Source organism: Buteo buteo, chromosome 2, assembly GCF_964188355.1.
Source record: "Buteo buteo chromosome 2, bButBut1.hap1.1, whole genome shotgun sequence".
Taxonomy (NCBI): domain Eukaryota; kingdom Metazoa; phylum Chordata; class Aves; order Accipitriformes; family Accipitridae; genus Buteo; species Buteo buteo.
Genome location: NC_134172.1, coordinates 40141374 through 40168908, shown reverse-complemented (window position 1 = coordinate 40168908; position 27535 = coordinate 40141374). Strand labels below are relative to the sequence as shown.

Genomic DNA, 27535 nt, shown 5'->3' with positions numbered 1-27535 from the left:
GTTGACTGGTTTTGTAGTATTTCTTATTCACATTATGCTTTGTAATACTTGAGCGTGATCCATCTGGATGGATATTAAAAATCTTACACTAACGTCTGTTTTATAACCATCTACATTCTATTTCTGTATGTTAATCTTCACACTGTGGTGGACCCAGCTGTGCAGTCCATGTTCTACATAGAATTGTACCAGTTGCCATGACAGCGTATAGCTACCTACTGGTGACAGAATAATAGGCATGTGACTTCTTTGATAACTGTCACAATGTAATTTAGTCATCAGCCAGCAGGTGGGGCATTAAGCTAACAAAACCCTACCAAATACTGTAATTTAAAAAACGTTTCTCTTGTGGAACACTACAGTCTGTCTTTTTTACAATAAAAGCTGTCCATCGCAGAATGTAGCCGTTTTTATTGTGGGCTAATTAATTTCTGCATTCAAAAATACAGCTGTAAGAAATGCAATGAAAACGCTTTGTAGAGTACTGAAGGTTGTGTTACAATGCAAGATGGCTTTGGCAGAAAGGCAGGGTTTGTTAGCAGGTTTGACACTGGTTCTGAGTATATTGTTGGACAGAGCTGCGCACTCCATAGGGAAGCAGGACAGGGAAGTTTAAACCGCTGATATATTCCGTAGCTGAAAAATTCCTGTCAGCTTATTCATAACTCTTTTCAGTTCCTCTCTTCATTTGTACAGTGCTTACAAATCAAATCCCTAAATGAACTTGACAGTATTTCAAAGGGGTATAAGTCAGAAAAGGCTTTGGTCCTCCTTTCTGCTTTCAGGTACATCTAGTTTCTTCTACAGTCCCAAGAATTTGAGAAATACAAAATAGTAAAAAGAAAAGCCTGTAGTGATTCTTAAATTTCAGTATATTCTGAATGTACTCCTTCAGCTGTCATCTCTGTTCCCTTTTTTACAGAGGTAGGATTGAAATGAGTAAGAACATGGATGACCTTAAACTTGCATACTCATTCAGGGTCTCTCTGTTCTGTAAATGGAACACGGTAATTGGCAATGGATGGGAACTCAGCTATGTGGTGTACCTTTGCTACCAGTGCTTAATGCTACCTGGTTTCAATGGTTCCTAGGACTACATCCCTCTAGGTTGGTCTGAGGAGGGGATGAGGTTAGCTAGCAAAAATTGTGGATGACTTAATTTTTGGTTGCTGTATCGCTTCTCCGAGGGAATTGTGAGTTCTCTGAAATGTTTGCTTTCTTGGGTGACATTTTCCAATATAAATGACACTTTGTGACAGGGTATTATGAAGCCAACAGTGAAAAGACACACACACACACAAAAAAAAAAAGTCTTAGGGTTCACTTACATGTTTTCTTATCTTGTTATTATAGAAGCACCACTGAAGGAGCAAAAAATAATAGTGTTATTTTGCTGAGTTCCTACATTTGGTGGTCACCCTTAAACAATCTTGGTTAAGAACTACTATACTTGTCCAGATCAAGGTTTGTCTAGTTCAGTATTGTAGGTCATTATTGGATACCTGTCTGTAAATGGAAAAGTAAAAATGCAAGAAAATACATCCTCAAGAACATGCTCAGGTTCTAGCAGCTTGTGCCTCAAGACTTCTGACCTTGTCTTTGATCCTTCCTTTTGGTATATATTGAATGGAGTAGCAAGGCAGGCTGTACTAGAGTATTTTGCCACAATGTCATAGAATACAGTTATAAATAAAAGGAATTATATTTGCCGTATGAATCCAGCATGTCTTCATCCTTGCCTTTATGGACTTAGTAATGATTTAACCTAAATAACAATCCATTAACTTGCAACAAAGCTGTTACTTAAAAAAAAAAAAAAATCAGACCATGAAGCAAACTTCCTTCATAGACCATTGGGATTCTTTAACAGACTTTCTGCCATACTCAGTGTTCTGAAAATAATTTCTGTATAAAAAAAAACCCCAACCCTGTGACTGAACTGCCTAAAAAGAAGGTAGTAGTAGATAATACTGTGTATTTATACCTAGAGGTCTCTGGAAGTACTCGGTATTTGTTGTGAATGTGGTAGTTTCAAGTGCTGTATACATGCTCCCTAACCAGCCAAAAATATCCTGTATGCAGAAACAGAAGCAGCTCCTGAGGCCATAAGTTATGTCCAGACAAGCTAGATCAGGGAAGTTCTAGTGTATATGGTGAAGTATTGTCTGAATAAGATTCTTGTAACAAATGTAGGGGACATACGTAACTAATGATGGGTCTGACTGAGTCCTGAAGCTTTGAGTTCTTGGTGACAGATCCTGTTACAGCTACTAGAGTGGTCTCTCAATCCAAGTGGCAGGGGTCTGTGTTTTGGCAGCAGATGATGTATTATCTCAAACCAGCCTGTTTGGCTTGTAACATGCAGCTTCAGAGACTATAAAATTCATGTTTCTGTGTCTGTTCCCTCACATACTTACAAGCTAAGGGTGAAACAGAATTGTATTATAGTACTGTTAACTATTTTGGAAAGAATGCTTTTCAACTTGGAAGGCAGAAATCTCAAACCTAATTGGAAACAGAATTTTGTCTTTGTTTAAGCATAGGAGCGGTTAAGAGGATTGGCTGAAATGTATGTTAAGTGCCCCTTGCAAGGCACTGTGGGAAACAGATGTAATCTTTGTCTTGCCTTATTCAAGAGCAAAGTTCATTTTACTTTGGTCTGAATTAAATAACATGGAGAGTTAAACTTCTGTCTCTTTGATCTGTTAGGAAACTTAAGTTTGAAAACTTGATTTCTGTGATACTTAATTTTAAGAGTCTTAGTACCTGCTCTTTCATTCACCATGCTACACTTCATACCTAGTGATAAAGAGAAGGCGGAGCTAGCAGAGAAAATGAAGTTGCTGTGACTAGTCACAAATGCCACTAGTGTTTTCTTACTATGACAACAAAAATATACTTTAAATATACATACGTAACTGTAAGGTCAAGGATGAAACGTAATGGTTTTATTTTTCAAATACTGTTCCCCAAGTGCATTGCATAGCAGAATAAGACTAAAGACTTGGAACAGGTTTTGTATCTTACCATCCTAGAAAACTAAAGCAGTGCAGAAAATACCAGCTTTTGCTGTTACAGTAAGTTAGTCAACTAAAATCTTTATTTATTAGTGTAAGTGTACAGATAACATCAGACAAGCTTAGGTTTTATTGTATTTGTATGCAGATGCTAATGAGTAGAGTCCACATTTGCCTTGTTCTAATGCTAGTCACTTCGTTAATTTGTCATGTGTTCAAGCAGTTTCTCTTCAACACCATTGGTTTTCTGTCTCTGGTGTCAGAGATTATAAAGTTCTGTGTGCTGAAATAACTTTAATAATGAAACTGCCTAGATCAGTATAGTTTTACAGTTTTCAAAACCCGAAACTAATGCATAGGTCCTCCATTCATGCTTTTCTCTTGATAACTGAGTCTCTTTGGAGAAGGCTAGTTCTGTCCTGAACTCTTACTTCTGGTTAGGTCTAGTACAGAAAGTGCTTTTTTGATATTCATTCTTTATACTGCTTCTTAGGAGTCAGGGTTAGATCATGGTCCTTGTTCATATTCTTTCTTGCCAAGCTTTACCTTATTAGCTATACCTGATCCAGTTACACAACGAAGATATCTGAGAAGAGTCTTGCACATTTTACTGTGGAGGGTAAAGCACCGTTTGATGACTTTTAGGTCTGAGTAGTTTAAAGAAAACTTAGAGATAGGGTAGTTCAGGCCAAGGTGATACTTCTGGTGTATAAAACCTATTAATGCACTCAGAATACACAGTTCATGTACAACTTGTGTGAGATCCTAAGTTTGGGGAAAGGATTAATTCATTACAACTTTTTCATTCAGTAAGCATTGTGCCACTTCAGTAATTTTTGTTTGTTTGTTTGTTTGTTTTCAAGCTAGCTTGGAGATGCATGTACTGCGTATGTACAAGTTTAGTTTGCCATATTCAGCAGTGATTTCCTTAGCTATGGTAGAGGTAAGTTAGTTTTCACCTGCAGGTCAGGAATCTGAACATATTATTTCTGCTGAGCAGGTGAATTTCTAATTTTTGGAGGATAGGTTGTGCATTTTTAATGTTGCAGCATGTATAAAATTTTTCCTCATACTTGCTGATAAAGATCTTTAAAGGAGGATTTCCAAAGTTTCTGTATTTATCTTTAGATTCTCTTGCCACAAATTGATTAATAGTTGCTTGAGACTCTTCAGCCTTTCATCCTGATTGCATTACCTGTGCAGATACTTCCAAGGGTGCTGAGTATTAGGGTGTGTTCACAGACCACCTAGACTCAAGGCACTTTGCCCTACTCATTATCACTTGGTGTGACATTATGTACCTTGTACTGAATGCATTGGGTGTCTGTGCAGCTGTACAACCTCTTTCCTAAGTTTGGGACTTCATTAAAGCAATACTGCATTTCTGAGATACTAATTCTAGTGTAAGCCATGCTCTACATACCGCAGTGTCTTGTCATGTGGTGTTTTTAATTTTCTTGTAATACTGTTCCCTGGGAACTAGAGTTGGATCTTGGTCCTCTGCATCCATTGAAGCTGCTACAGATCTGATCTATTTGTGACTAAGAAGCCTGAAGTGTCTTCAGTTAACTTGCAGAAAAGTCCCTGATACCAAGCAAATGTGAAATTGCTTAGAATTTTATGTCATCTTCCTTTACCAGAGGTCCGACTGAGGCCTGAGGGCCATGTAAAGGATCACAGCTGCCATGGGATCTATTTTTTTCAAGGGTCTTAACACTTTTTCCTGTTAAACTAGTAAAGTGACTTTTGAATTGGGAGAAGTGTTCCTTGACTAGAAACTCTTAGACTGTGATACTGCTTTTAACTTAATGAACTGGATCTACTTGGATGATATGGATTCTATTACAAGTTCCTATACCAAGCTGCTGTTGTTTCTCTCCTTCCACTACCCAGAAACATTTTTCTTCTGTGGGTTGGGAAACTGTACTTACTAAGTGTACCAATTTGCAGATCATTGCATTAAGTATTGAATTTCCTGGGACTATATCTATGTAGTTTTTATTCAGATGGAAATGAAGCAAACTCTTTCCACAAGTTGCTACCAATAGGGCTAGAATCAAGTGCTCATAACCTTAAGATAGTGACCCATTCTAGTCTTTAGCCTGGTCTAGTCAGTGTTTGTGCCTTGTTTGGGCTGCTGCAAATTTGTGGAATAGTTTTTTCTGGGGTGTATCCTACCTATCCATCTACTATAAAGGTAATAGACTGTTTAACACTTACTAAAAATTTCATTACTCTTTTTGCATTATTTAAAGTGCCTAGTTGTCTAGTCCTTTTTCATATTAGTGAAATTTATTGCTATGATAATCTCAGTTGACCTTATTAGTACAGTTGGGCACCAGGTATCTGGTAGGTGGAAATCTAAAGCATCAAAAGTTCTGAGAATTACTTTCCCTTATACGTGAATTAGCTTAATGCAATGGAGAAATTGAAAAATGCATTGATTGGTTATAGTGCTGTATTAAACTACTGGAATGTTGAAGAAACAGAACTACGTATAAGTAGATATCTAACTCCTTACTGATGGTACTGAGTAGTGTTTAGTCTGGATGTCCAAACAAAGGAAAAAGCAGATATTCCAGCTCCTTCAGTAATTTAGTGTTTCCTGTTAACATTAAGTCTTACTCAGCCCTCTGCACTGGCTTATTACTAGCTGACCCTTTATATAGGGTTTTCACTTGCAGGTTTTTGAAGCACCTTACAGAAATTAATGTAACTCTCCATTTTTTACTTCTGAGAACAGAGATGCAAGAGAAACAACTTGTGTGATGTAATCTGAAACAGGTCATAGCTTCTCAAATGCTTGGTTAGATTGGCCCTTCTGACAGGGAAAATATAGCCACTGTTTTGATCACCTGGAGCAAGGGCTGCTTTAGTGCCAACTTGATACAGCAATAAATCTCGTGCTCTGGCCAACAGTGTTTTACATGCAGCCATTTTGGGGCATATCTCACCTGTTTCTGAAGGTTCTTCTACAGCTTGGATTTAAACAAAATTATTAACGAAATGAGAATGTGAAATCTGTATTTCTGTCAGATGTGTACTGAAACATTAAAGAAAGGTAAAATAAATAGGGATGAATTAAATAAATTGTCAGTAATTCTCAAATGTAGCCACAGCTTGCCTCTTACTCCTGCAGAGGCATATCCTATCACACACTGATCAAGTCAAAATTACACGCACATAATATTATATAACTATGTGTAGTCTTCAGAAATCTGTGGCCCTAAGTGTATTTTCAATTTCAAGAATATAGAAACCAGCTTTCAGAAAGAGCTTCCAAGACAGAAAATTGATCCTTAATTATAGCTAGCCTCTGCAGCTCCCTAGTAGTTGCCTACAGATGAGCAATAGGAGCACTTAAATAATAAAAAATAAATAAAAAATTGTCCTGTGCCATTAAAATGCTGTAGTGGTAGGACTCATGTTTAAGTTACTCTTCTTTGGAAATAAAATACAAGCTATTTCTAATAACCAATCAGGCTAAAATTGTGACCCAGTCTGAGTACATAAGTGTGCATAGGCTGCTTCCCTAATCTGGAACACTGGAAAGGCAAAAGTAGCTGCTGCTTCTGAGCAAAGGTAGACTGTGTGCTGCTGCTGTGGCACAAAGGGTGATACCACCACCAGCAATAGGGGACTGGTCTGATTCTGTCTTCAGCAGCAGTATAGACCTGACTTCTCCATAGCTTTCTATTCTGTCTTGGTTCCTTCTGTGATTTGGAGGCAGTTTTCCCGGTATTTCTGAGAACCTATGGCTTAGTTCTGAATAACACCTGATGAAATAATTTCTTTGCAATAAGAAAACAGTTCATCAAAATTTAACACTTTTAATTGCCACTTGAGCTTATCATCACCTCTGTGTCTTGAGTGCTTCAGCCTGTTGATGACTCAAACCCATTGAAAACTACAAGACATTCAAGATCTTGAGAGTGCAAGAGCCTTGGAAAAACAAGCCAGAACCAGAAACTGGTCAGACATCTACAGATCCTTTCTTGGAGCTACCATGGTGGCAGATTGCTTGGCACTAAGAAATTGTGCAAAACTAAAGGAATGGTTTTCCCTAGCAATCATACCAGTTCATACCAATTGAAGTGGAAACAGAAGTGAGTACACAGGGAATGATATATTTGGCATTGGTAAGACAGAGGTGCTTTCTACTACAGTGCGCAAAATACAAACTAGAAATCAAAAAGGTGGTTTATCAACAAATAAGAAAAAAGTCTGACCCTTGAAGAGTAATTCAGATGTTTCATAGCAGTTTGCACTGGTGATCTGAAACTAAAGGTAACAAACGAGGAAAATATGCTAAATGACTTGTCTACTTCACATGGAGTCTAGTTTTTCTCATTTTGGCCCTTCTTTCATATTTTGTCTTGTAAAAAAATCTCAGTAGATACTAACCATGCTTTTGCACAGTGGTAGGTAAATAACAAAACTAATTTCCTTTACTCATATTTTTGTATCTGTTTCTGATTAACTTAAGTTAATCAGAAGTAACTTAAGTTTTGCTGAATCCTGTTCAATGTGATGTTGCAAGGGTCTTGCTTTTTGACAGAGGAAACAAACTTTGTTCGAAATTAGCTGTAAATATTTTTCATACTACTGTGAAAACCAGAAAAATGGGATGTGGTTAACCTGAATGCTGGAGTCTAACTTTGTAGTGAAAATAACAGTAATTGGCATTACACTGAGTTTCATGCAAAAAAAATAAATGGCTTACACTTACATGGATCTTTCCAATTAGTTGTTCAAATAATGCTAGGAATAACCGAGCAAGGGGTTATCTAGTGGCATAACTAGAAACACCTCGCATGAGAGAGAAATACCGTGCATGTGATTTCTCGCTGATTTTCACAATGTATAATCTTCTCTGCCTATGCCAAAATAAGTACAGATATTTGGCAAAGCAGAATTCTTCAGTGCCCTACCAGTAGCAATTTACACCTACATTGAACTTCCCTCCACAGCTGCGCCCAGCACTACAAAGTGCAAATGGAAAACGTGATCACTCCTGCTTGTGATACAAGAGGTTGTAGAGGTGTGCACTGCTAAATGTGTGGATTTACAAGAGAGATTACCCTGGCTAGAAACAGAAATAAAATGTATCAAAGCACTTTTTAACTCCTAAGGTAAACTAATACTCCCTAATGGAGTGACAAGGGGCAACATCTTACTGTTGATTAAAGCAATAAGGTCCTTCAGTTGTTTATAGTTAAATGGTTGTTAGAGCAGTATTTTACTATTTAATTACCAAGTCCCTTGTGTTTTGCAGTAGTTTATTGTTCTGAGGGGGGTGTGTGTGTGTATACACACGCATTTTTATATATAGATCTATATATAAACAAACAACTCTGAAATGTCTAGGATGCTCATGTAGTTTTTTTCAAGTTCATCAGATTTCTCATGGGAAGAATCTTGCCTCTTCTTAGAGTACCACATGAAATACCTGTTACAGTCAGAAGTTCTAGATCCTATCTTATCAATCAAATCTGTACCAAAATGATTCTGAAAGAAGCAAATAATCTCAAAATATGGGAACAGTGCATAATTTTTTTTTAAAGAATATATGAAGATTAGTGAGCCAGAGTGGAATTCAGAAATTCTTACAGTGGTAGTCTAGAAACAATAGTTTAGATGTACAGCATCAATTTAGATTGTATGCTATGCTTCAGCTTACATTCCTTGATACCAGGCACTTGAACCATCTTTGTTTTCTTGAATTTCAATGGAGACACATCTAAATAGGTGATAGTAGAGGTATCCTATCCTGCTAATTAATCTGCTGCTTCTGTAATATACTTCTGTAGTCAGAGAAAAACACCTTTGTGTCAAAAATGCTACAGAACAAAAATTTAATTCAAATTTCTCTCTATTAAAAAGTGCAGAAATGTCTTAATGGGTCATATATTTAACACTGGAGTAGAGGAATTCCAGGTTGAAACTGGTGCATCGAAACACCTCAAATCTGAGAGCTCTAAGTTTGCAGACATGTCTGATAGTTACTGACTGTGAAGTGGGTAGTGGAAAGATGGCTTTTAGTGCCTGGGTCTGTGCTATGTGACCCACTGTAAACATTAATTTGAAACACTTTCCATCTGTACAGGACTGCTACTTCATAGCACTCTATGGTCATCTAGGAATGCTGTTTCCGTAGTGTTGATGTCCCTTTCTGTATCCGAGAAGACTTTACAGCAGCAAAAGTCTTTAATGTTGTCAGACATCCTTTCAATTCAACCTCTGAAGTGTAGATCTGCAAATCCTACGGTGCCCGCAAGGTCTGGTGCCCAGGATGCTCCTTCTGGAGCCATCTATGACCTGATGTGTTTATAATACAGGGAAAGCTGCACTTCCACTTCCTACACACTTAACAATCCTTCCCCATATGCTTTAACAGTAGTATCAGAAAAACAGTTCAATTACATGGCACCCTGATGTGACTGCATGCTGCTTTCTCACACAGTCAGAAAGCCAGAGAAACTAATGAGTGGAGGAAAAATGATGAAGGACAAGGAAAGAGGAAAGACTGTGTAAATAATTAAAAGAAATGGAGAGGAAAAAACCAAAACACACAGAAGGAAATAGAGATGAGTAAAGTTCCCGCACAGAATTCATTGCTAGTGTTTACTTCATAGTTCAGCAATGGTAAAGAAGTAACTTCATTTCCCCACTTCCAATGTTTTGATGTTATGCTTTTGGCTACCGACTACTAGTTAATGATGATAGTTGCGCTTTAAGAGGACTTGAATGTGGACAGAGGCCACTTCGGGGAAATTTTCTTGTTCCATGATGGCACTTGAGGGAAAAGTGGAGGGAGTACTTTCAAATAGATTTCATCCATCACAATACCAGCCTTAAATACAGAAATACTAAGCAGCTAGGAAGGAATTGAGGTGCTAATGTAGTGTTTGCTTATATATTTTTACATAATTTAATTTGGCTTATGCACCTACACAGTAGGGAGAGAGATTCTGAAGTGGACAAAGTGTAGCAAATGTTATTATGTCTGCTGGGCACAAGGGCTTCAAGCAGTTTCAGTATTTATCAAGGTGTTTTAGGAGCTGCTGAACAGGTTTCTGGCCTAATAAGGGGAGGTACAATGAAGGTGGCAAGCAAAGTTCCAGACTTGGTCCACAAGCATGACATTTAGGATGGATACACATTTTTCTGGAGAGACAAGGAAGATGAGGGTGGAGGGATGCCCTCTCTGTAAAAAGAGCAGTTGGAATGTATGGAGCTCTTGGATGGATAACAGGCTGGTTGAGAACGCTAAGGATCAAAGGAGAGGCTACTAAGGGTGATGTGTTGGTGGATTACAGACCAGCTACTCATGATGAAGGTTGATTAAATTAGCAACTCAACGACATCTATGGGTCACAGATCCTGATTCTTGGAGAGGAGTTAATCGCCCTGACAGCTGGAAGGGTAACATGGTGGAATGAAAGCAATCCAGCATATTTCAGGAAGCTTTCTTGGTAGATATACTGAATGGGCCAACCAGGGGTTTTGCACAAATGGATGTCCACTAACAAGGAAGAATTGTTTAGGAATGTGGTAATAGCAGCCCTGGCTGTAGTCATGATCATACAGTGGATCTCAGGATCCTGAAGGGAGTGAGGAAGGCAAGTCCTTGGATGTCAGAGAGCAAACTTGGGCAACTGGTAAATGGGATGCCATGGGAGGCAGCTCTGAAAGGTGAAGGGAGCGTAGGAAAGCTGGTGGGTTTTTAAAAGGAACCTTTTCCCTATGTGAGAGTGGCACATCCAAATAGGAAAACAAATTGATGAATTGGGACAGCAGCTAGGCTAAACAGGGAACATCTGACTGAACTTCCTTGCAAAACTATCATGGTGGAAGCAAGAACAGGTTGTGGCAAAAGTTGTTAGAAATGTTGCTGAGGCACTTAGGGATGGTGTTGACGCACACAAGGGCTTGTGGAATCTCATTGCTCTCAAAAAAACTATGTTAACAGTAGGAGGCTGAATAAGGAACATGTAGGCTGCTTGTTGAATGTGAGCACAGGTAAGGCCGATGTAAGTCAGAGCTGCCTTTGCCTCAATCTTCCTGACCTGTGTGCTTGGAGGCAAGGTTCGAGCAAGTGAAGAACTACCAGCAACAGATGAGGATCAAGACAGGGATTCTTCTGAGAACTTGACCTGTACAAAGTTGAGACCAGCTGGGCTGTGTCTGAGGGCGCTGGGAAGAGCTGGCTGATGCCTTGAGAGCAGCTGCTCTATGTACTTTTTAGAGTGGGGTAAGAGGGTGCACAACAACTAAAGCAAGGCAAATGTTGCACCCATTATCAGAAAAGGCCAGAAGGACAATTTGGGGAACCATGAGGAAACCAGTCCCTGGGAAAATCACGGAGTCCCCTTGGAACAGACTTGCTTTTGTGTGTTTCATGTGTCTGGAAAGGGTGCCATCATGCCTCACCGTTTGCCTTCTATGATAAAATGGCTGCATTTGTAGGCATGGGAATGGTAGTGGATGCCATGGCAACTTTAGTAAGGTGCTTGGCACTGGCTCCTGTGCTATTTTTGTATGTGCTTAGGCTTCTGTAGTCTAGGTGGGTGGACAGCTAGGTGGGTAAAAAGCTCCTTGTGTGGTTGGGCTTGGACAGTTGCAGTTTAATGGGCTGCACTTTGCCTGGAGAGCAGTAGCAAGCAGAGGCCTGTTGTATTTTAATATCTTTTTCAAGGACCTGGAGGAGATGACAGGATCCACTGTTGCCATGTTTGCACATGACCACATACTGGGGGTGCCATTGACAAGCTTCAGGGCTGGGCTGCTGTCCAGAAGGACCTGGTCAGGCTCAAGAACAGGCCAATATGAACTTTTTGAAATTTAACAAGGACAAACGTTCTGCCTCTGGGAAGGGATGGCACCTTGCACAGATCCAGGATGGTGACCGCCCGCCTGGGTAGCAGCTCTGTTGCAAAGGCTGTGGGCGTGTTAGTAGGCAGCAAGCTGACCATAGCCAACAAAGATAACAGCAGCATGCCAGTAGCTTGGAAAAAGTGATTATCCTTTTCTGCTTGGCACTCATTAGGGCTCTTCTAGACCACATACTGTGTCCAGGTGTGTCATTCCCCCCCTCCCAATCCTGCGACAAGCAAGTTGTTAAAAAGCTGGGGCAGGCTCAGTGGAGGGCCACCAAGGCCAGGGCTGGAGCACACGTCCTGCAAGGAGAGGCGGAGGGAGCTGCACTTGTGTGACCTGGAGGAGGGAGGGCTCGCCACCATTTGAGGGAGGATGAGAGAACAGGCACGCTGAAAGGAGACGTTCATGCTCTGGGTGTAAGGAGGGCGGTTCTACTGCGGCGAGCCCAGGTCTGACTCGACGGTGTGGGACCGAAACCCCCCAGGCAGGGTCCGCCCGGGGCTGGGGCGGAGGGGAAGGGAGCAAAGCCCCGGCACAGGGTCCCGCTGGGCCCGCGGGTGGGGGTTGCGGCGGGCGGTGCGTGAGGGACTTCCAGCCCTGGCCGGCGGGCGGAGCAGTCCGCCCGCGGGCCGCGCCGGTGGAGCGGGCGGGAAGCGCCGCTGCCCTTGTCCCTGCCTCGGCGCGGCTCTCGCTGGGCGCGGGGCTCGGCCCGGCAGCTCGGAGGAAGAGGAAGTGGCCGCGGCCCCAGGGCGGCGGGGCTCGGTGCGGCGCGGAGCGGAGCGGAGCTGCCCGGCGCGGCCCCGCGGAGGCGCCTCCCGCGCCGTGCCGCCGCCCCCGGGCTGCACGGCACAAACTTTCTGCCGGGCGGCGGGGCCGTGTGGCGGCGCGGCGCTGCCCCGGCACCTCCCTGTCGCGGAGGGGGGAGACCGGCCCCCGAGCGCGGCGGGCGGGCACGGGCGGCAGCCGGAGGAGGAGGAGGAAGCGCTGTCAGTGGGGCCGGCCGTCTCCGCCCGCCGGGCATCCTTCAGCACCGCCGGGCTGCGCTTCGCCCGCCGCCTGTCCCAGGTACCGCCGCGCAGCCGCCCGGCCCGGCGAGCAAACTTGGCGAGGGGGGCGGGAGGGGGGGGTCCGGGGCCGATCGGGGGTTGCCGCTGGGCAGGGTCGGCGCGGCAGAGCGGGGAGAGCGGCTCCGGGGCTCGGACTCGTCTTGATCCTCTGGCCCCTGAAGTTCGGAGCCGGGGCCCGGGCTGGCCGGCGTGCCCGGCTTCGGAGGGGCTGCTCGAGGCTGGCGCCGGGGGAGGCACGCCCTCCCTCCCGCCCTCTCCCCGAGCGGATTTCGGTTTGTGCAGCGCTGGTAAACCGCTGCTCCGAAGGGTGCCGCCCGCTTCGGTCCTGCCGCTTGCCGAGGGGCCGGTGCGGAGCTCGCCCGCGCTGGCCGTTAGGCCCGGGAAGGCGGCGGGTCCGGCGGGCGGCGCCGTCCTGTCAGGCCGTGAGGAGACCCCCCGGGCTCCGCCGGGGCTTTCTGCGGCCGGGGCGCTTGCGGCGACCGGAGGCGGCTTCGCTGAAAATCGCTTCCAGCCAGCGCGGTTCTTCGCGTCCGGCCGACGCCGCGGTGAGGCAGAGCCGGGAAAGGAGGAGAGCTCTGAGAGGAGCCGGGGCGGGTGCCCGCCCGCCCGGCCCGCCCGGCGCCGCTCGTCGCCGCTCGTCACATGCCGGGCACCTGGAAGCGGCGGTACCGCGACGGGCCATCGTGTGGCTAGCTGGGGTTTGTGACTTTACGGTTGTTATTTTCAGAGGCTGGGCTGCATCTTGTCTTTTTAAGTCCGCGATACTGCTTCAGCACATTTTTACTGCAACATAAGGAGAGGTAGCGTGACGATGGGTCAGCAGTTGTATATCGGAGTGTGAAATATGTCTCTCTCCTCTCTGGTTTATCGAAATTCTTGTCAGACCAGCTACTTCTCGCAGCCTGCGTCTTTCTGGAAACGGGGAATTTAGTTGGGTGGACTTTTACAGCTCTTCTGTGATACTTGCAACTCGGTCAGGGAATTAATGGGAGGCATTTGTTCTCCATTACGATTGAGCGTGCGTCGCGCCCCGAGCGCTGCCAGCTGGGACCGGGGGCACAAGCTGAACCAGAGGCTGCTGTGTGGCAGGACAGGGAGCAGTGCTGGAGTCGTCTTAGGGTCCTGGTAGGGCTGGCGGTTGTGCTGAGGTGATTGTTGCATGTACAATAATAAAAATTTAACTACACCTGACAAAACGTTCTTTAATGTTTTCAGGCAAAGTCTGGAAGCTATGGTACGATTGTATACCACTTCTGGTTTTATTCCTGTAAAAAACAGATTATGTTTTTTGTTTTGTTTTTTTTTTTAGTAGGAGAATAACTAACATTGTCAAATGATAGCTGATCTCTGCTTTATAAGGGGAAATCTTTTTGTACATCTGCTTTTATGTTTTATTTTTAATGAATCCAAACCATTTCAGCCTCTGGTGTTGAATAACAAGTTACTGGCAATAACCCTCTTTTTCACAATACAAGTGGTCACATTTGTGTATTTAATTTCTGTTTTTTCTGTGAAAAAAAAAAGTCTCAGAATGAAGGGTTATTTTAGGAATCTAACTTAACCTCAAGTTAGTTACATTAGGCAAGGGGCTTTCCACAGCTTGAATGCTGGCATTCCCCTGGTCTGAGAGCAAGAATGTAGCACGAAATGAGTATATACAGCTGTGATTAAATACCTAGGGGAGTTCTGAGCTGTGGTATTGGGAAATGCAGATACCATATTGGGTATAATGAAGTGGCCTTAGAATCTGTGGTGAAAAAGCTGAAAAGCTGGAGCCACAGCCTTTTGAAGAATGAAAATAAAGATCGATGAAGCCTGTATTTTAAAGAAAGAAAGAAAGAAAAAAATCACTTAACTATTATTCCATCCCCCAACTTCATGTGAGATCCCACAGCTTCACACCTGGCTCCAGTGGTCCACTTTACTTTTACCCCAAATCGGTTGGCCAGGGTTTTACTCCATGGCAAAGTAGCAAAAGACAGTAAGCATAGGACTGACAACTCTGTCTAGCTTTGTGTTTTACCATGGTTTTACTTGCTGTCCTTGAAGCTACTGTGCATACGTTGCAATATGCGTCTGTTTTTCACGTCTGTTTTCTTTGGGTTCAGAGTGGTGTGGGATTAACTTTAAAGGAAAGTTGGATTCATAGATTCATATCTAGCATTCCTGTGCATGCTTTTGTCAGGTCCATTCAATCTTTAATTTGCTAGACAATAAATGTTAGCTGCTATAGTTTCCCCTTAAGTTCTTGAGAGCAGTTCTCTAGTCCTTCTTAGCACCTCAGTAGTCTCCTGTCTTCACGTGGAGGCATATTGCTTGAACATTTGCAGCCACGGTATTTCAGGAGAAATTTTACCTGTGCTTTGTCCAGTGACATTAACACTTTGTTATCTCCACCAGAAATACACTGCCTAAAAGTAGTTTGCAGAAATATGTGGTACCATCTGAATCTTTTGCTGTACTGAAGGACAGCATCATGGTATCACTCAGTAACAAATCTTTTGGATGAGCGTTATAGGGTGGTGTGGGTGGGGTAAGAAGCAAGGATCTCCCTCCAACCTATTCCTCAGATTGCTCCCCAACACCAGCACAACACTTGCCTTACTCCTCCACTAGTTCTCTCTGATCCTGTTTGCTTTTCATCCTCCCACCCTCCCGTCCACGTGCACACACGCAAAACAGCTTTGTTTCCCTAGAGAGGGTAAAGCGCAGCTGGTGGCAGCCCCTGGTTATGGGCGGGGAGCCTGCAGAGGTAGCCCGATGACCTGCAGACCCAGGGACAGCGCAGAGGAAAGTAAGTGTGTGTTATGCAGGGCAGCAGAGTTGAGCCAGAGATTAGTGTTGTGTGCACTGTAATAAAAATAATAGCCTCTAATAATACTTTGCCAAAATCATGTTACCATGGTGGTGTGTTATTTGATGTGCTGCATAGTAGGGCTGTGCTTCCTCCATGACTTGTGATTAAGACCTATCAGTCTGTTCTGACTTTGCTAAATCTGTATCGTATTTATCTGTGTATTATTTTGTTTTCTTCTTAAAGCTTCCTAAAGCTTAGCAAACTCTTCAGGCTAGACTAGCAGTTGTCTTAATTGGACAAATTTTATGTTTTCCTCCTTTTTTTCATGTAGGCAATACATTTTCTTGTCTCCCAGGGAGATGGTACCAAACCTGGTGCAATAGTTTGTTTTTTAATTCAAGCAATTGGATCTGCAGTTCATCATGACAGGTCTTGCTGAGTTCTTGGTATGAGCCCAGATTAGTTCTCCTGATTTTCACTCTGCTTCTGTTTAGTTGTAGTATCTTTGGCCTCTAGCTGGGCTTGACTTCTGGCACATTTCACTTGATGCTGGTGTTTCTTGATCCGAGACTGTAGTTTCCTCTGCTGAGCTTTTTTTCCTGTCCTTTGAAAGGTCTTTGCTTATTCTACCTTTCCTTCTTTATTAGGTAATTCATCTCGCTGGGTCTGGAAACCTTCTTATGAATTCTCTTGTCACTTCCTTGGGTTACAAATTCTGCAGATATTCATATTGTAGTTTAAACATGTTCCAGACCTCCCCTATGCTCAGGTCCTCCAAATTTTCATTCCTGTTCATCTCACTAATGAGTTCCCCTAGTTTTTGAGATTTGCCTTTTGAAACTGAAAACCTTTAACTGCAGATTTACTTTGGTGGCTCTACTGTTTAATTTAAATAAAATCAATCATCAAGTATAAATCTGGGATTATTCTTTCACCAACCTTTCTATAAGCAGAGATTTAGTTATCAGCTGCAAGTCTAAAATCCTGATAGTGCTAGTCAAATTGGTAAGTATATGGTGAAAAAAATTGGTCAGTTGTGACATGCAGCAATAGATAGGACTGATTTATGGTAATTGTTCTTTGTGTTTGCAAAATAAGTCTTTGAGAATCTTTTAAATTACTTTATAAACGTTAGTTACTTAAACAACTGATCTTGCCCACAAATAAAAATTATTGCAGTGTTTATTGAATATATGCTTACATAGTTACCTGTATGGTAAGACTCTTCAAAAAGGACCAAGTAGGTATCTCTTGGTACAGAATTTTCCTCTTAATGAGTGTAATCTCACAAAAAACCTAAACAGTGGTAAACCAAAGAGGGAAAAATGGGGATATGTCAGGAGCATGGCTCTATTCTGGGAACCTATAAAGGGTCATCCTAGCGTACTAGTCTCCTTTCTTTGTTTACCTGTATACCCAGTTTGTCAGGTCTGGTGTTTTTAATCCTCTGCTTCAGTTATGCTTCCCTGCCTGATGTTTTTTTTGCCTTGTTACTCCTCTTCTGCTTCATTGCTTTAACTATGCTAGGAAAGGGACTCAATCATAATTTGCACACTCTCTCAGGGTTTGTTTAGAGCTGAATGGGGGTCTAAACACTCTGATGTTTTGTAGACTGGGAAGGATGCAAGAATTAAGTGACCACATGCCAGCAAGTGAACTGAGCTGAGCATGAAGTGCTTATTATTTTGAAAATGGAAAGGTCAGGATTGCAGGAGTGAGTGTTTAAGAAAATAAGCATGTCTCATTACTGCACAACAAATGTGAAGTCCTGTAATTATTTGTAAAAGCCTTCTAGCATCCCTGTGAGGTAGCTAAGTATTACCCATGGAAGGAAGAACCAGGATGAAAGGACTTCACCAAAATCAAGAGAGAAAACCTATTAATACATTGCAGTTATCTTGTTTCCCAGCTGCTGCACTCATCAGTAAGAACACTGTATTCCATAATTTTGTGAAAGGAACTTTAGCAGTAACTTACGATACGTATTTTAAAAAATAAATTAATTCATGATAAAACTTATAAAATGAGGTCACTAGTTCTGGACAATAAATATTTTAAATGTGATAATGGAAGCAAGCATGTTCTCAGTAATTGCACTTAAAAACAAGCTGGCAGTAGCATAATTTGCCTGTATGTTTTCTTTGGATGCCATTGTAAGTATTAAAATTACCTTGTTTCTATTGCAGGTGGCAGTGTATTGCACTTACATGTGTATTAGAATATTCAGTCTAATGCTATATACTTAGAAGTTGACTCCAATATTATAAGTATTTAAAAGAATTGTTTAGCGATTCTTTTCAAATCATTTCAGTCACTAGCTGTAGGTAGTCATTGATATAATGCTTTCTGTAATATTGATATAGTTGAAATAAACTGTTTAGCCAATATATGCTTAGTTGATAAACATCACTTAAATTACTTAGTCTGGTAATTATTCAAGCTTCCAGTAGCCATGTGGCTCTGCTATGTTTCAGTGTAATTTTCATTATTATTCCTTGGAGATAAATTGTTATGGAGTTCTATGAAAGGAGGGGGTGATGCATCAGAAAATTACCTCCATTTGTTCCCCCCAAAACCCCGAACAGAAAATCAGATAGAAGGCAAGGGTTTTTTTCTTCTCTTCTTTGTGCTCTTTTCCTGCTGAAAAGGAATCCTGGGGCCTCAACCACTGTTGACAAAAATAAGTTGTTAGCAACATGATATTATTTTATGCTTGTTGTTCTTCTTTGCTAATTCTGAACTTGTTGTATTTCACCTATTTTGAATACAAGCTGGTAAAATGAGAAAGCAAACCCAAGATGGTGAGGGTGTTTTAACAAAGCTTAGGTTCAGAGATGATGAGTTGAAAACTTGGCACATCTCTGAGAGCTATAAAAATTACTATGTTTTATTCAAGATACAGTTGTTTTCATGGATCACAGAGGGGCTTAAAAGTGGAAATACTGTTTTTTTTCTCCTGCTGAGTACAATTCATTGTATTTTTTTTTTTTTCTCATGGGAAAGAATGGTACCAGTTTCAGTAAAACTTGTGTTGGGAAGGAGTGTTCAGGGGCAGGTCATTTGCCATGCTGGGGTGAGTTTCTGTCCTGTTCCTCCAGATGCTCTCCAAAAACGCGTGATGAAGGACAGTAATGGGGAAGAGGAGGTGGCAGCAAGAAGCTTATTCTGTGGCTTGCAAGTTGGGCATTTGCTCGGGATGTACAAATCCTGGATTAAATTTTTGAACTCAGTTTAAAGAAGCAAGCTGCTTGTTTCTTAACCAATGGGGGCCTTTGCTGTCATTCACAAGAGGAACTTAGGAATTAATTGACTGTAGGCTTTCCTGTTGTTCTGCAACTCATCACAGCTTCCATTTTTGAAGTTTCGCAAAATTGAAATGAGATACAGACTAAAAAAAACCCAATCTGTTGTTAGATCTGGGTTTCAGTTCTAGTTTTATCATCACGTGGCTGAACACAAGAATAATTTTAGAGATTATCAAGATCATAGGGCACATGTAAGATTAATTCTCAATCTAAGTGAGTTTGTGGACAGAATTAGTTTTTCCAGCATGTGTAGCTGTAAGAGCCCATAGCTAAATCTTAATTTTAGTGGTTAATATTCTTCATTAGATGTTAGATGTTACTTTTTCTCTCACTTAATGTATTTCTTGTAAGTATGGAGGAACTAGTGAGTTGATAATTTTTACATTAATGAAAAAGTTTCTCTTAGAACCTACTGTAGAGCAAAAAATATTTCAAAATTTGGCAGTGTTTTTGAAGAATTGTTTTTAATTTACTAAAAAGTGAATATTAATAATAATATTTTGTTTTAATACTGAATAAGAAAAAGTGAAATTCACATGCGGATAAGAAAGCCAGGGTAAATATATGTAGTACAGTAGCCTTAAGCATCCCTTATAGCAAAACAATATACCTGCTGAAAAAGGGGGTTGAAGTGGGTTTAGATTACTTTGAATGCATCAGTGATGAACATTTCTTACAGCACTGTCTGAGAACTTCAATGTAGAAAATTAAGAAGGTGAATAATGTCCTGTTGACAACTAGATTTGTAACTGAAAAAGCAAGGAGATGTTTTCAGACAAGGGTAGAAAGACTGAACAGCACTAACTTTGCTGCAAAGGAAAGGAAGGAAGAGGGTAATAACTAATGTTAAAAGTGTTTGGAAGGTTATAAAGCAACCTGTCCCAATAGGAAGTTTGTGGGATAACATTGAGCAGAATTTGGTGATTCAGTGATTACTTGTCATACACACATCATCAGTATCTTTGAGAAAACTTTAAGAATTAATACAACTCTGGAATTTTTTTAATACTTAGATTCCTGTATTAAAGTAGGAACTTTATTTCTTAAGATTTATTTTCTACTGCTGCAGCACTTGCATCCTAATTACTGTGGAAAAGATTGAGATGTTGTGAAACTTATTTTTTCTACAGATACCTCATTTTTATTCAAGTGAAAACATCCTTTTCTGTATGTGTGCTTTAGTAACATAAATATAATTGTCTATTTTTAACAAAATATGGGGAAGTATTTATCCTCAAGGATACTAACTGAAGTTTTAGCCAAGCAGCAGGAAGGTGAAAATCAGTCTTCTGGTAAGCAGAAACTCAGTGAATTAATACAAAAAATGTATGTTTTCAGTCGAGTCCCAAGTGGGCAGGTATCTCTGTGCTGAATGACTTGTGGGTTGGCAGTTTGCAGAGATCACTACTTGCATGGGCGATGAGGATGGACTGGTTTTCTCAAAAGGGCTGAGGAAATGTTTGCTAGAGAAGCACAGGAGAGTGTCTGTGGCTGCTGCTGGAGGAGCAGGCTTGTATTTTCTAGCACTTTCACCCCAATTTAGGAAAGAATGCAAAACTCTCTGTGATGTGAAATACTGAGTCCCCAAGGCCTCCTTCTGCAGCCATCACTGTCTGAAGAGTCCTGTGGATTTCAGACTCTCTTTATAACTAAGGGTTGCAGGCACTGCAGCTTAATGACCTCTGAAATGGAATTTTTTTCCTTGCAAAATGCTGTACTGTATACTTATGATGTGTAAGAATTACTGGGCCATTGCTGAAACAGGAAATTTGATACACTTGCTAACACTTATTGCTATCTTAATTCCTCACTCTACAATATATTAAAGCACAAGTATGCTGCTAGATGTGTTTCATTACAGTCTGTGGAAATACATATAGTATCTTGTTAGGCGCATTAATATACAATATACATTTATATGTTAAATAACATTTTAGACTTAAGCTAATCGTATTGCACAGGCAAAAGAAAGAAGCAGCTGTATATATGAAAGAATAATCCTTTTCTTTACTTAATGGTAGTAGCTGTCATTACAAAAAAAAAAGTAGAAAGTATCACTTTGGGAAGAGAAAAAGATCCTGAGGATTTTTGACCTTAAATGCCAAAAGAAAAAAATAAAAATCCCCAAACCTAGCTTTCATTTATAGAAATTGTTAAAATAAAGTAGTTTTTACTTTTCTCTCAAAATAAGCAGGGAAGGTTGTTTTCTGTTGGATGAATCCACCAAATATTTAAAGTTCAGGAACACGTATGACACATCATCCATTTTTCTTGATGCTGCAGGTCTTTCTAGCAAATGTGTTTTCTGCTTCCAGTTTCTGTGTGATCAAATACTTACTGTGGTTTTTTTTAAGGTTTGATATGTTGGTCAGTCCTATTATGATGTATTTATTAGTGACTTTGCAATAAGATGTAGGTGTGCACTTACGGAGTCTGCAAATGATGTGAAGGTGGGCAGCATTGCTGAACATGGAAAGACTTCCAGCTCTTCAGGGGTGCAGGAGAATGGGATGATTTTATTACTGAGTAGTAGAAATGCAAAGGAATAGAGCAAAGTTATAGGGGATGAGTTGGAAACTCCTCAATTAGCTGTGTTGGATAAAAATAAAGAGAAATGGGTTCTTTGTCTACTAGGAAGCTGGTGGTAAACTGTGAATGTGATTCATCTGTCAATGATGATTTGGGTGCAGTAAGCATGTTATTTGTAGTAGAGACAGGGAAGTATCAATGGTATTTTAATAGGCCTTGTTAATATCTCATTTTGAGCCTATGGTCACCTGTGTTCACATAGAAAAATGAAAACTGGAGTGATGCATATGAGAGTGAGTGGGCTGATGAAGGGAGGAGAGATCCTGTCTTGTAAGTGGCAGGAAAGGACTTGAGCACATTTGTCCTAGCAAAATATGGGAAGGGATTTGGTAACTAATCATAAAAATGATTTCACAAGGAAATACAAAGGAGGGACAAAAATAAAAGTTAAAGCACAGTGTAAGTATAAATAAATTTCTACAAGTAGATTCCAAATACATTGGGACTGGAAATTTGACCGGCTTTCTAGCCATTTGGGGGATGGAGCTGTGGCATAAGCTTACAAGCATCTCTTTGGAGATGGGGAACCTGAACTGGTTTTTCATTCTCCACTTTATATTTATTAACTGTCAAGGTAAAGGCAGCCCTAGTCTGTGACTGAAGTTTTTCAGGTGCTTGTTGCTATCTGTCAGAGGTTGCAGGGAGGCTGAAACACTGATCTTTGTGATGCTTCATGCAGTACGTTTACACTGAAGGATCCCATGCCTCAAAGTGTCTGGGGTGGCCTGTGGGAGCTCCTCTTGGTCACTGAGTGTTTATTCTACATTTCCCTCCCCATCCCCAAAGCATGAGTTTCTCTGCGGAAGCAGAATATTGGGTGGGCTGTAATGAAAAACCTGAGGTGCCTAGCTGGTGTGTCTTTATCTTTTCATACTCACTGCTGGTTGAAATAATTTGCCTCTGTCCAACCAGTGTTGTTGAAGAGGAACGAGAGGATTTGGATCATCTGAGTATTTTCACGGAGCAATTCTTCCATCCTTTCATACTCAGATGAGCCATAATGTGCAGGATATTGAGAAACATTTACTGTGTAGCAGAAATGGTTGTAAGGAGTAATCCTTTAAAATGTTGTGGGCTGGCAGCTTATTAAAGAGAACTAGATTTATCTAGTCCAGTTCTGTGGCCATGTGCCTCTTCTGATTTGAAGATGGCTTCTATAAAGTGCCACTATTTCCTGTGGTTTACCTGAAAAAATGAGGTGGAAGGAAGTGAGGTAGTCTTCTAAATGCTGGTAGTTCTCTGCAAACCTGCTTTTTCTATTGAATTACAAGTCTAGATATTAATTTGAGTGTTACAGATATCTGTGTAATAGATAATACTATCTGCTCTCATAGTAACTGCATGTATAGAAATTGTTATTAAGTTGTCAACCCTTATATTAGCAAGTTATTTTGCATTTTCAGCCCCTTTTTATAATGGAAAATGTGTCTTCCAGAGTATACTATTGAATACATTTGAAAGATGCAAAATACATGCATTAAACTGTCAATTTTCCAATAAAATAATAGCATGCCTGAGGGTTGGTATGAGTAGTATATACTTCAGTTACTATCTGAGCATTTATTTAATTACACTATTTCATATAGTTTGTAGGTAGCTTGTATTTAAAAACTAAAAATCACCATAATGCAGTAGTGTGGTGCATGAAACCAGAAAGAAAAAAAAACAAAAGAAAAGGTGTTGATACATTTTCCCTTTTCCCTTTCCCTGCCTCTTTGTATCAGGAGCTGCTGAAATGGGTTGTGGATTGAACAAACTAGAGAAGCATGATGAAAAACGACCTGGTAATATCTATTCAACTTTGAAGAGGCCACAGGTAGAAACCAAGATAGATGTTTGCTATGAATATCAGTTCCTGGACTTCACGACACTAAATGATAGTAAGTACACAATGTTTTTCTGTAGATTTTTTTTTCTATTCAAATTAACATGTTAATTGCTCCATAATGTTTTTTGAATAGTAGTTAGTTTTTGAAATGTCTTTGGTTTCTTTAAGTAAATGCCTTCAGTCATAATGCTTATGTGCAGAGATCTGATTGAGAATTTTCTGTAAATTTTTAACCTTAGAGCTAGTTATAGGCTATCAGATTTTAGGTTCCTTTACCCCCCTACTTTTTTTTTTGTGTGTGTTACTTTAATATGGATGATTGTTTCCTTAATTTGCATTTTATCCAAGTTTCGTATGGTAAAGCAATTCGGGCCTGCCAGGTTATATACTTTACTGCTCTTTTTTCTTACTCCCCTTCTGCTCCCTGTGCTCCCTCAGGAGTATTTCGAGAGGTTGAAGTTAGTGTTTTCAGTTTTGCTAACATAGCTTACATAACTCCTACGTGGTTACAAATACTTACAGGTCCACCCATGTGGGTGGAAACAGGGTAGTGGGAGACACTGAAGACCTAATGCATTAAAGGGGTGAAGGTCTAGTCTCATGCAATTTTTACCTTTGTTGTTTTTTTGCTGTTTGAAATAGTTTTGCTTTTAATTCACATGACAATCCACAGATATTCCATTTCTTTCCTTCCTGATTGACATCAAGCATCTCTGCCAGTATTGCTCACACCATCGCCTGTGCCCTCTTTCACTTCAAAATTAGCCTGTTCTCCAAGCAATTACTCCTCACACCATTTGGAAATCTGAAGCTTGAGCAGAAGGCTGGGACCTGCTTCTTGCTATATATAAAACAACACAGTACCAAAATCTGTTACAGCTAGTTGGCAGGATGCCAGCTAGAGCCTCTATGCTTTTGCCCTGCGGTGTGCTGCTGCTTCTCTTGTTTTGCAAGTCAGGTCAAAGGAAAAGCCAAAGTGGTATGTCTCTCACTGTGTGAGACAAAGAGCTGCTGGTACGTCGCTTGATGTGACACCTCTAGTGCAGTTCAGTATGTTCATCCCAGAGTAATATGAATTTGTTGTTTTTTAAAATTTGCTGCAAGTGAACTTGAATTTGGAAAAAGGTGGAGGATTGGAATAGGCAGTTGGACAGGAGTGCGCTTTTGTATGCAATGTGGGAGCTAAGAAGTTTTGTCTTCACAGACTTTTCTTAGTGCCTATCTCCCGCACTCATGGATTCTTATGGTTTTTGTTACACTAACTGGGATGCACTGCAGTTATTGAGAGCACCAAACAAATGAGAGGAATTTTTTTCATGTTTATGTATTGCAGTTATTTCTACGTTTATGTATTTTTATTTTGAAGTGAACTGTTTATGTCCTTTGATAGTTTGACAGCTTTTACTGAGATAAGCTGTACATTGTGTCATTAGTGAAAATGAATTAGTATTGAGGACACACTTCTGTGGGCTATTCTGGGATGCTCATCACTGTTTTGTCTGACTGCCTCACAAGCTTTAGTGTGTGCATTCTCCCAATACCTCATGAGTCTCCTCTTTGTCACTGTATGGAGGAAGAATCAGTACATGCGATAGCAATGTGACTTGCCTCAGGCACATAGGATGTCTGGCACAGAGCAAAAAATTAAACCCAGACTTTGCAAGTCTGATTAAATGGATGGGTTTGTTGTAAAGCATACTTGTACGTTTTTCTTACTCATCATAGATTGCTTTATTATAATTTTAGGAGGCATGGTTTTAAGGAGACTGTAATTGAAGTACTTTTATCAAATTCTTTGGCTCGCCAAAGAGTGAGAGCTATCCAGCTCCCATTGAGTTCTGCTTTGGCATGTTGTATCCCCATCACTCCAGTCTCTGAAGATGCCAGTGGACAGGCAGATGAGGAGGGGATGGAGCTGTTCTTCCTGCTCTTTTTCCTTAGTATCACTCACAAATATGTGCTCTCAGGATTGGCAGGGCAGCAGCTTGTGGTTATGCAGCTCCCTCCCTATTCATGTCATTGGCTGTATGAAGGCTCACATCGCATTACCTAGTGTTACGACATTCCAGGTTTTTCTCAATGGTGACAGCATCGCTGGTTCATTTATATTTTTGCTCAGAAATAACCTCTGCAGAAACCAGAGTTAATGATGAGTGTTTCAGCTATGCCTGTGTGGATTCAGAGGCTTCTAAAAATTAAATCCTCACAGCCGTGTAAAAAGAACATTTGGATTTGAAGTCTGTCTTCTGTGAATCTACTTTAGCCCTTTCAGTGTGTATGTACATCCTGACATTTTTTTCACAGGTTTTCTGCTTCATTAGTTTTTTAGAATAAACCATGCTAAATTATGAGTGGTTGCAGAGTGCTTTATTGTATCCTTATTCTAGGCCTCATTTACAGCATTAGTGAGCCTTGCTCTGGAGACAGGTACTCATTTTTCTCTGGGGCTTTTCTGTAATGTTTACTGCTCTGGTAACTGTATCTCTCATGAACATTTAATCTTAATGGTAAGAAGGATGTGATTATCTCCATGTTGCAAGTGGGAGCTAATACACAGATTACTGCCAGAAGTTTTCCAAGTCCTTAGCATTACTTCATGTGTTCCAAAAGCAGCTCTTGTTGACTTTAGACGTAAAGGTGGATGCTGGTCGTATTTGCAGTTTGGAACTGCATGTATTCTCAAATCTGATATCCACATAATCAGAGATCACTTCCAGAATGTGGTCTACGTTTTAACTGCAGTATCACAGGCAGCTAGGTGGGCCTAAGTTTTCTGCAGGTATGCGTGGGGAGATATTGCTCCCCTCTCTCACCTTCTGTCAGCTCTGTGAATTGATTTAACTCATGGATCTGGCAGAAGTCTATGCAGTCTTTTTGTTTGGTTATCCTCTGCCAGATCAGTGTCTTGTGGAAGGGTCTGAAGATGCTGGAGCTGGTAGATGTGGTGGGAGTATGCAGTCAGGAAAAGAAATAGGACCTTCTTTAAATCAGCTCACACTGTTATGAACTCATTCCCTTAGCATCACTCTGTTGAAAACAGGCATAAAATACTGTCCTGCTGGTCATTTCTCTGCTATGTTAGCCAGAAACTTACCTTTGCTTGCTTGCTTTGATTACTGTTTACCTTCTGACATAGGCAGCTGAAGGAATGTAAGGAAATACTCTCCTTTATTACACATTTTTACTCATTTCTGAACTTGAGCCTTGCTCTGCACTGATGCAGATGTCCAATGGAAAATAGTGTTTGATCACTTATTTAAGTACTGTATAAATAATGCATAGATGCAAAAGACAGAATTAAGGTTGCAAGTGTAAACTTCATTCTGACATTTCCCAATGTTACAGGGTTGACGTAGTTGGAAGTAAAGTGTCTAGAGAAAGATTTCCCACGCTTTCAAGGAAAGCAGGCTATGAAGAACCTATCAGTTTCCGCTGTGTGCCACAACACTGGTAATCTGTATGGTTCTTCAGAATTAAAATGGTTAGATTTGCCACTGTCCTTTACTTCTTGAGCAAGTGTGATAATTGATAGTAGTGAAGGGTTATCATCTAGTGTAGATTGGCACTTGAGGAATAAGGAGCACTTTGCTAAGGCATTTGAAAACCTCGAGGTGGATATGCTCATTTTGACTTGTTGGCTCTATAATGTCTGCTTATTAGCCTTACTTACCTTTCTTGTTTCTGCTAAGGTGGCCTCTTCCAAGAAATCGCAGACTGTCTTCGGTGTTGTCCCTTGACAGTGTCATCTTTTGTTCTGTTCTTTAGTCATCTGTACTATCCAAAGCTTGTGGGCTGCTGCTCTCCCTCAGGTGAAATCACACCAGATTTTACCCAAATTAAATTGATAAAATCATCACATAATTGTCAAGAAGACATTAGTAGGTTTGTAAATTGGATGGCTCATTGCTGGGTCAGCAAAGTGCCAGAGGAGGTGCAGAGGAAGAGCAGGATCTTCCCCCTGTCAGCAGCAGTGAGCTACTAGGTTGCCCCAACTATAACATGTAGCTTCGTTCCTGGTGTGCTCATCCAGCTCCTGAACTCTACCCACCTCA

General features: G+C 41.0%; 1 protein-coding gene across 3 annotated transcripts in view; it reads left to right on the top strand.

Moving 5' to 3' along the window:
• The first annotated feature begins 12328 nt into the window (after positions 1-12328).
• The window catches only part of RFTN1 (raftlin, lipid raft linker 1), a 96562-nt gene continuing 81355 nt past the window's right edge, over positions 12329-27535 (top strand). Inside the window, exons 1-2 of one of the 3 annotated variants that reach the window (XM_075051863.1) lie at positions 12329-12346; positions 23380-23535. In XM_075051863.1, the coding sequence (XP_074907964.1) occupies positions 23391-23535 (145 nt within the window). In that variant the 5' untranslated portion in view covers positions 12329-12346; positions 23380-23390. Of the gene's footprint in view, positions 12347-12656; positions 12963-13414; positions 13663-23379; positions 23536-27535 lie in introns of those variants that run through there. The other 2 variants (XM_075051870.1, XM_075051878.1) reach the window with 2 other exon arrangements.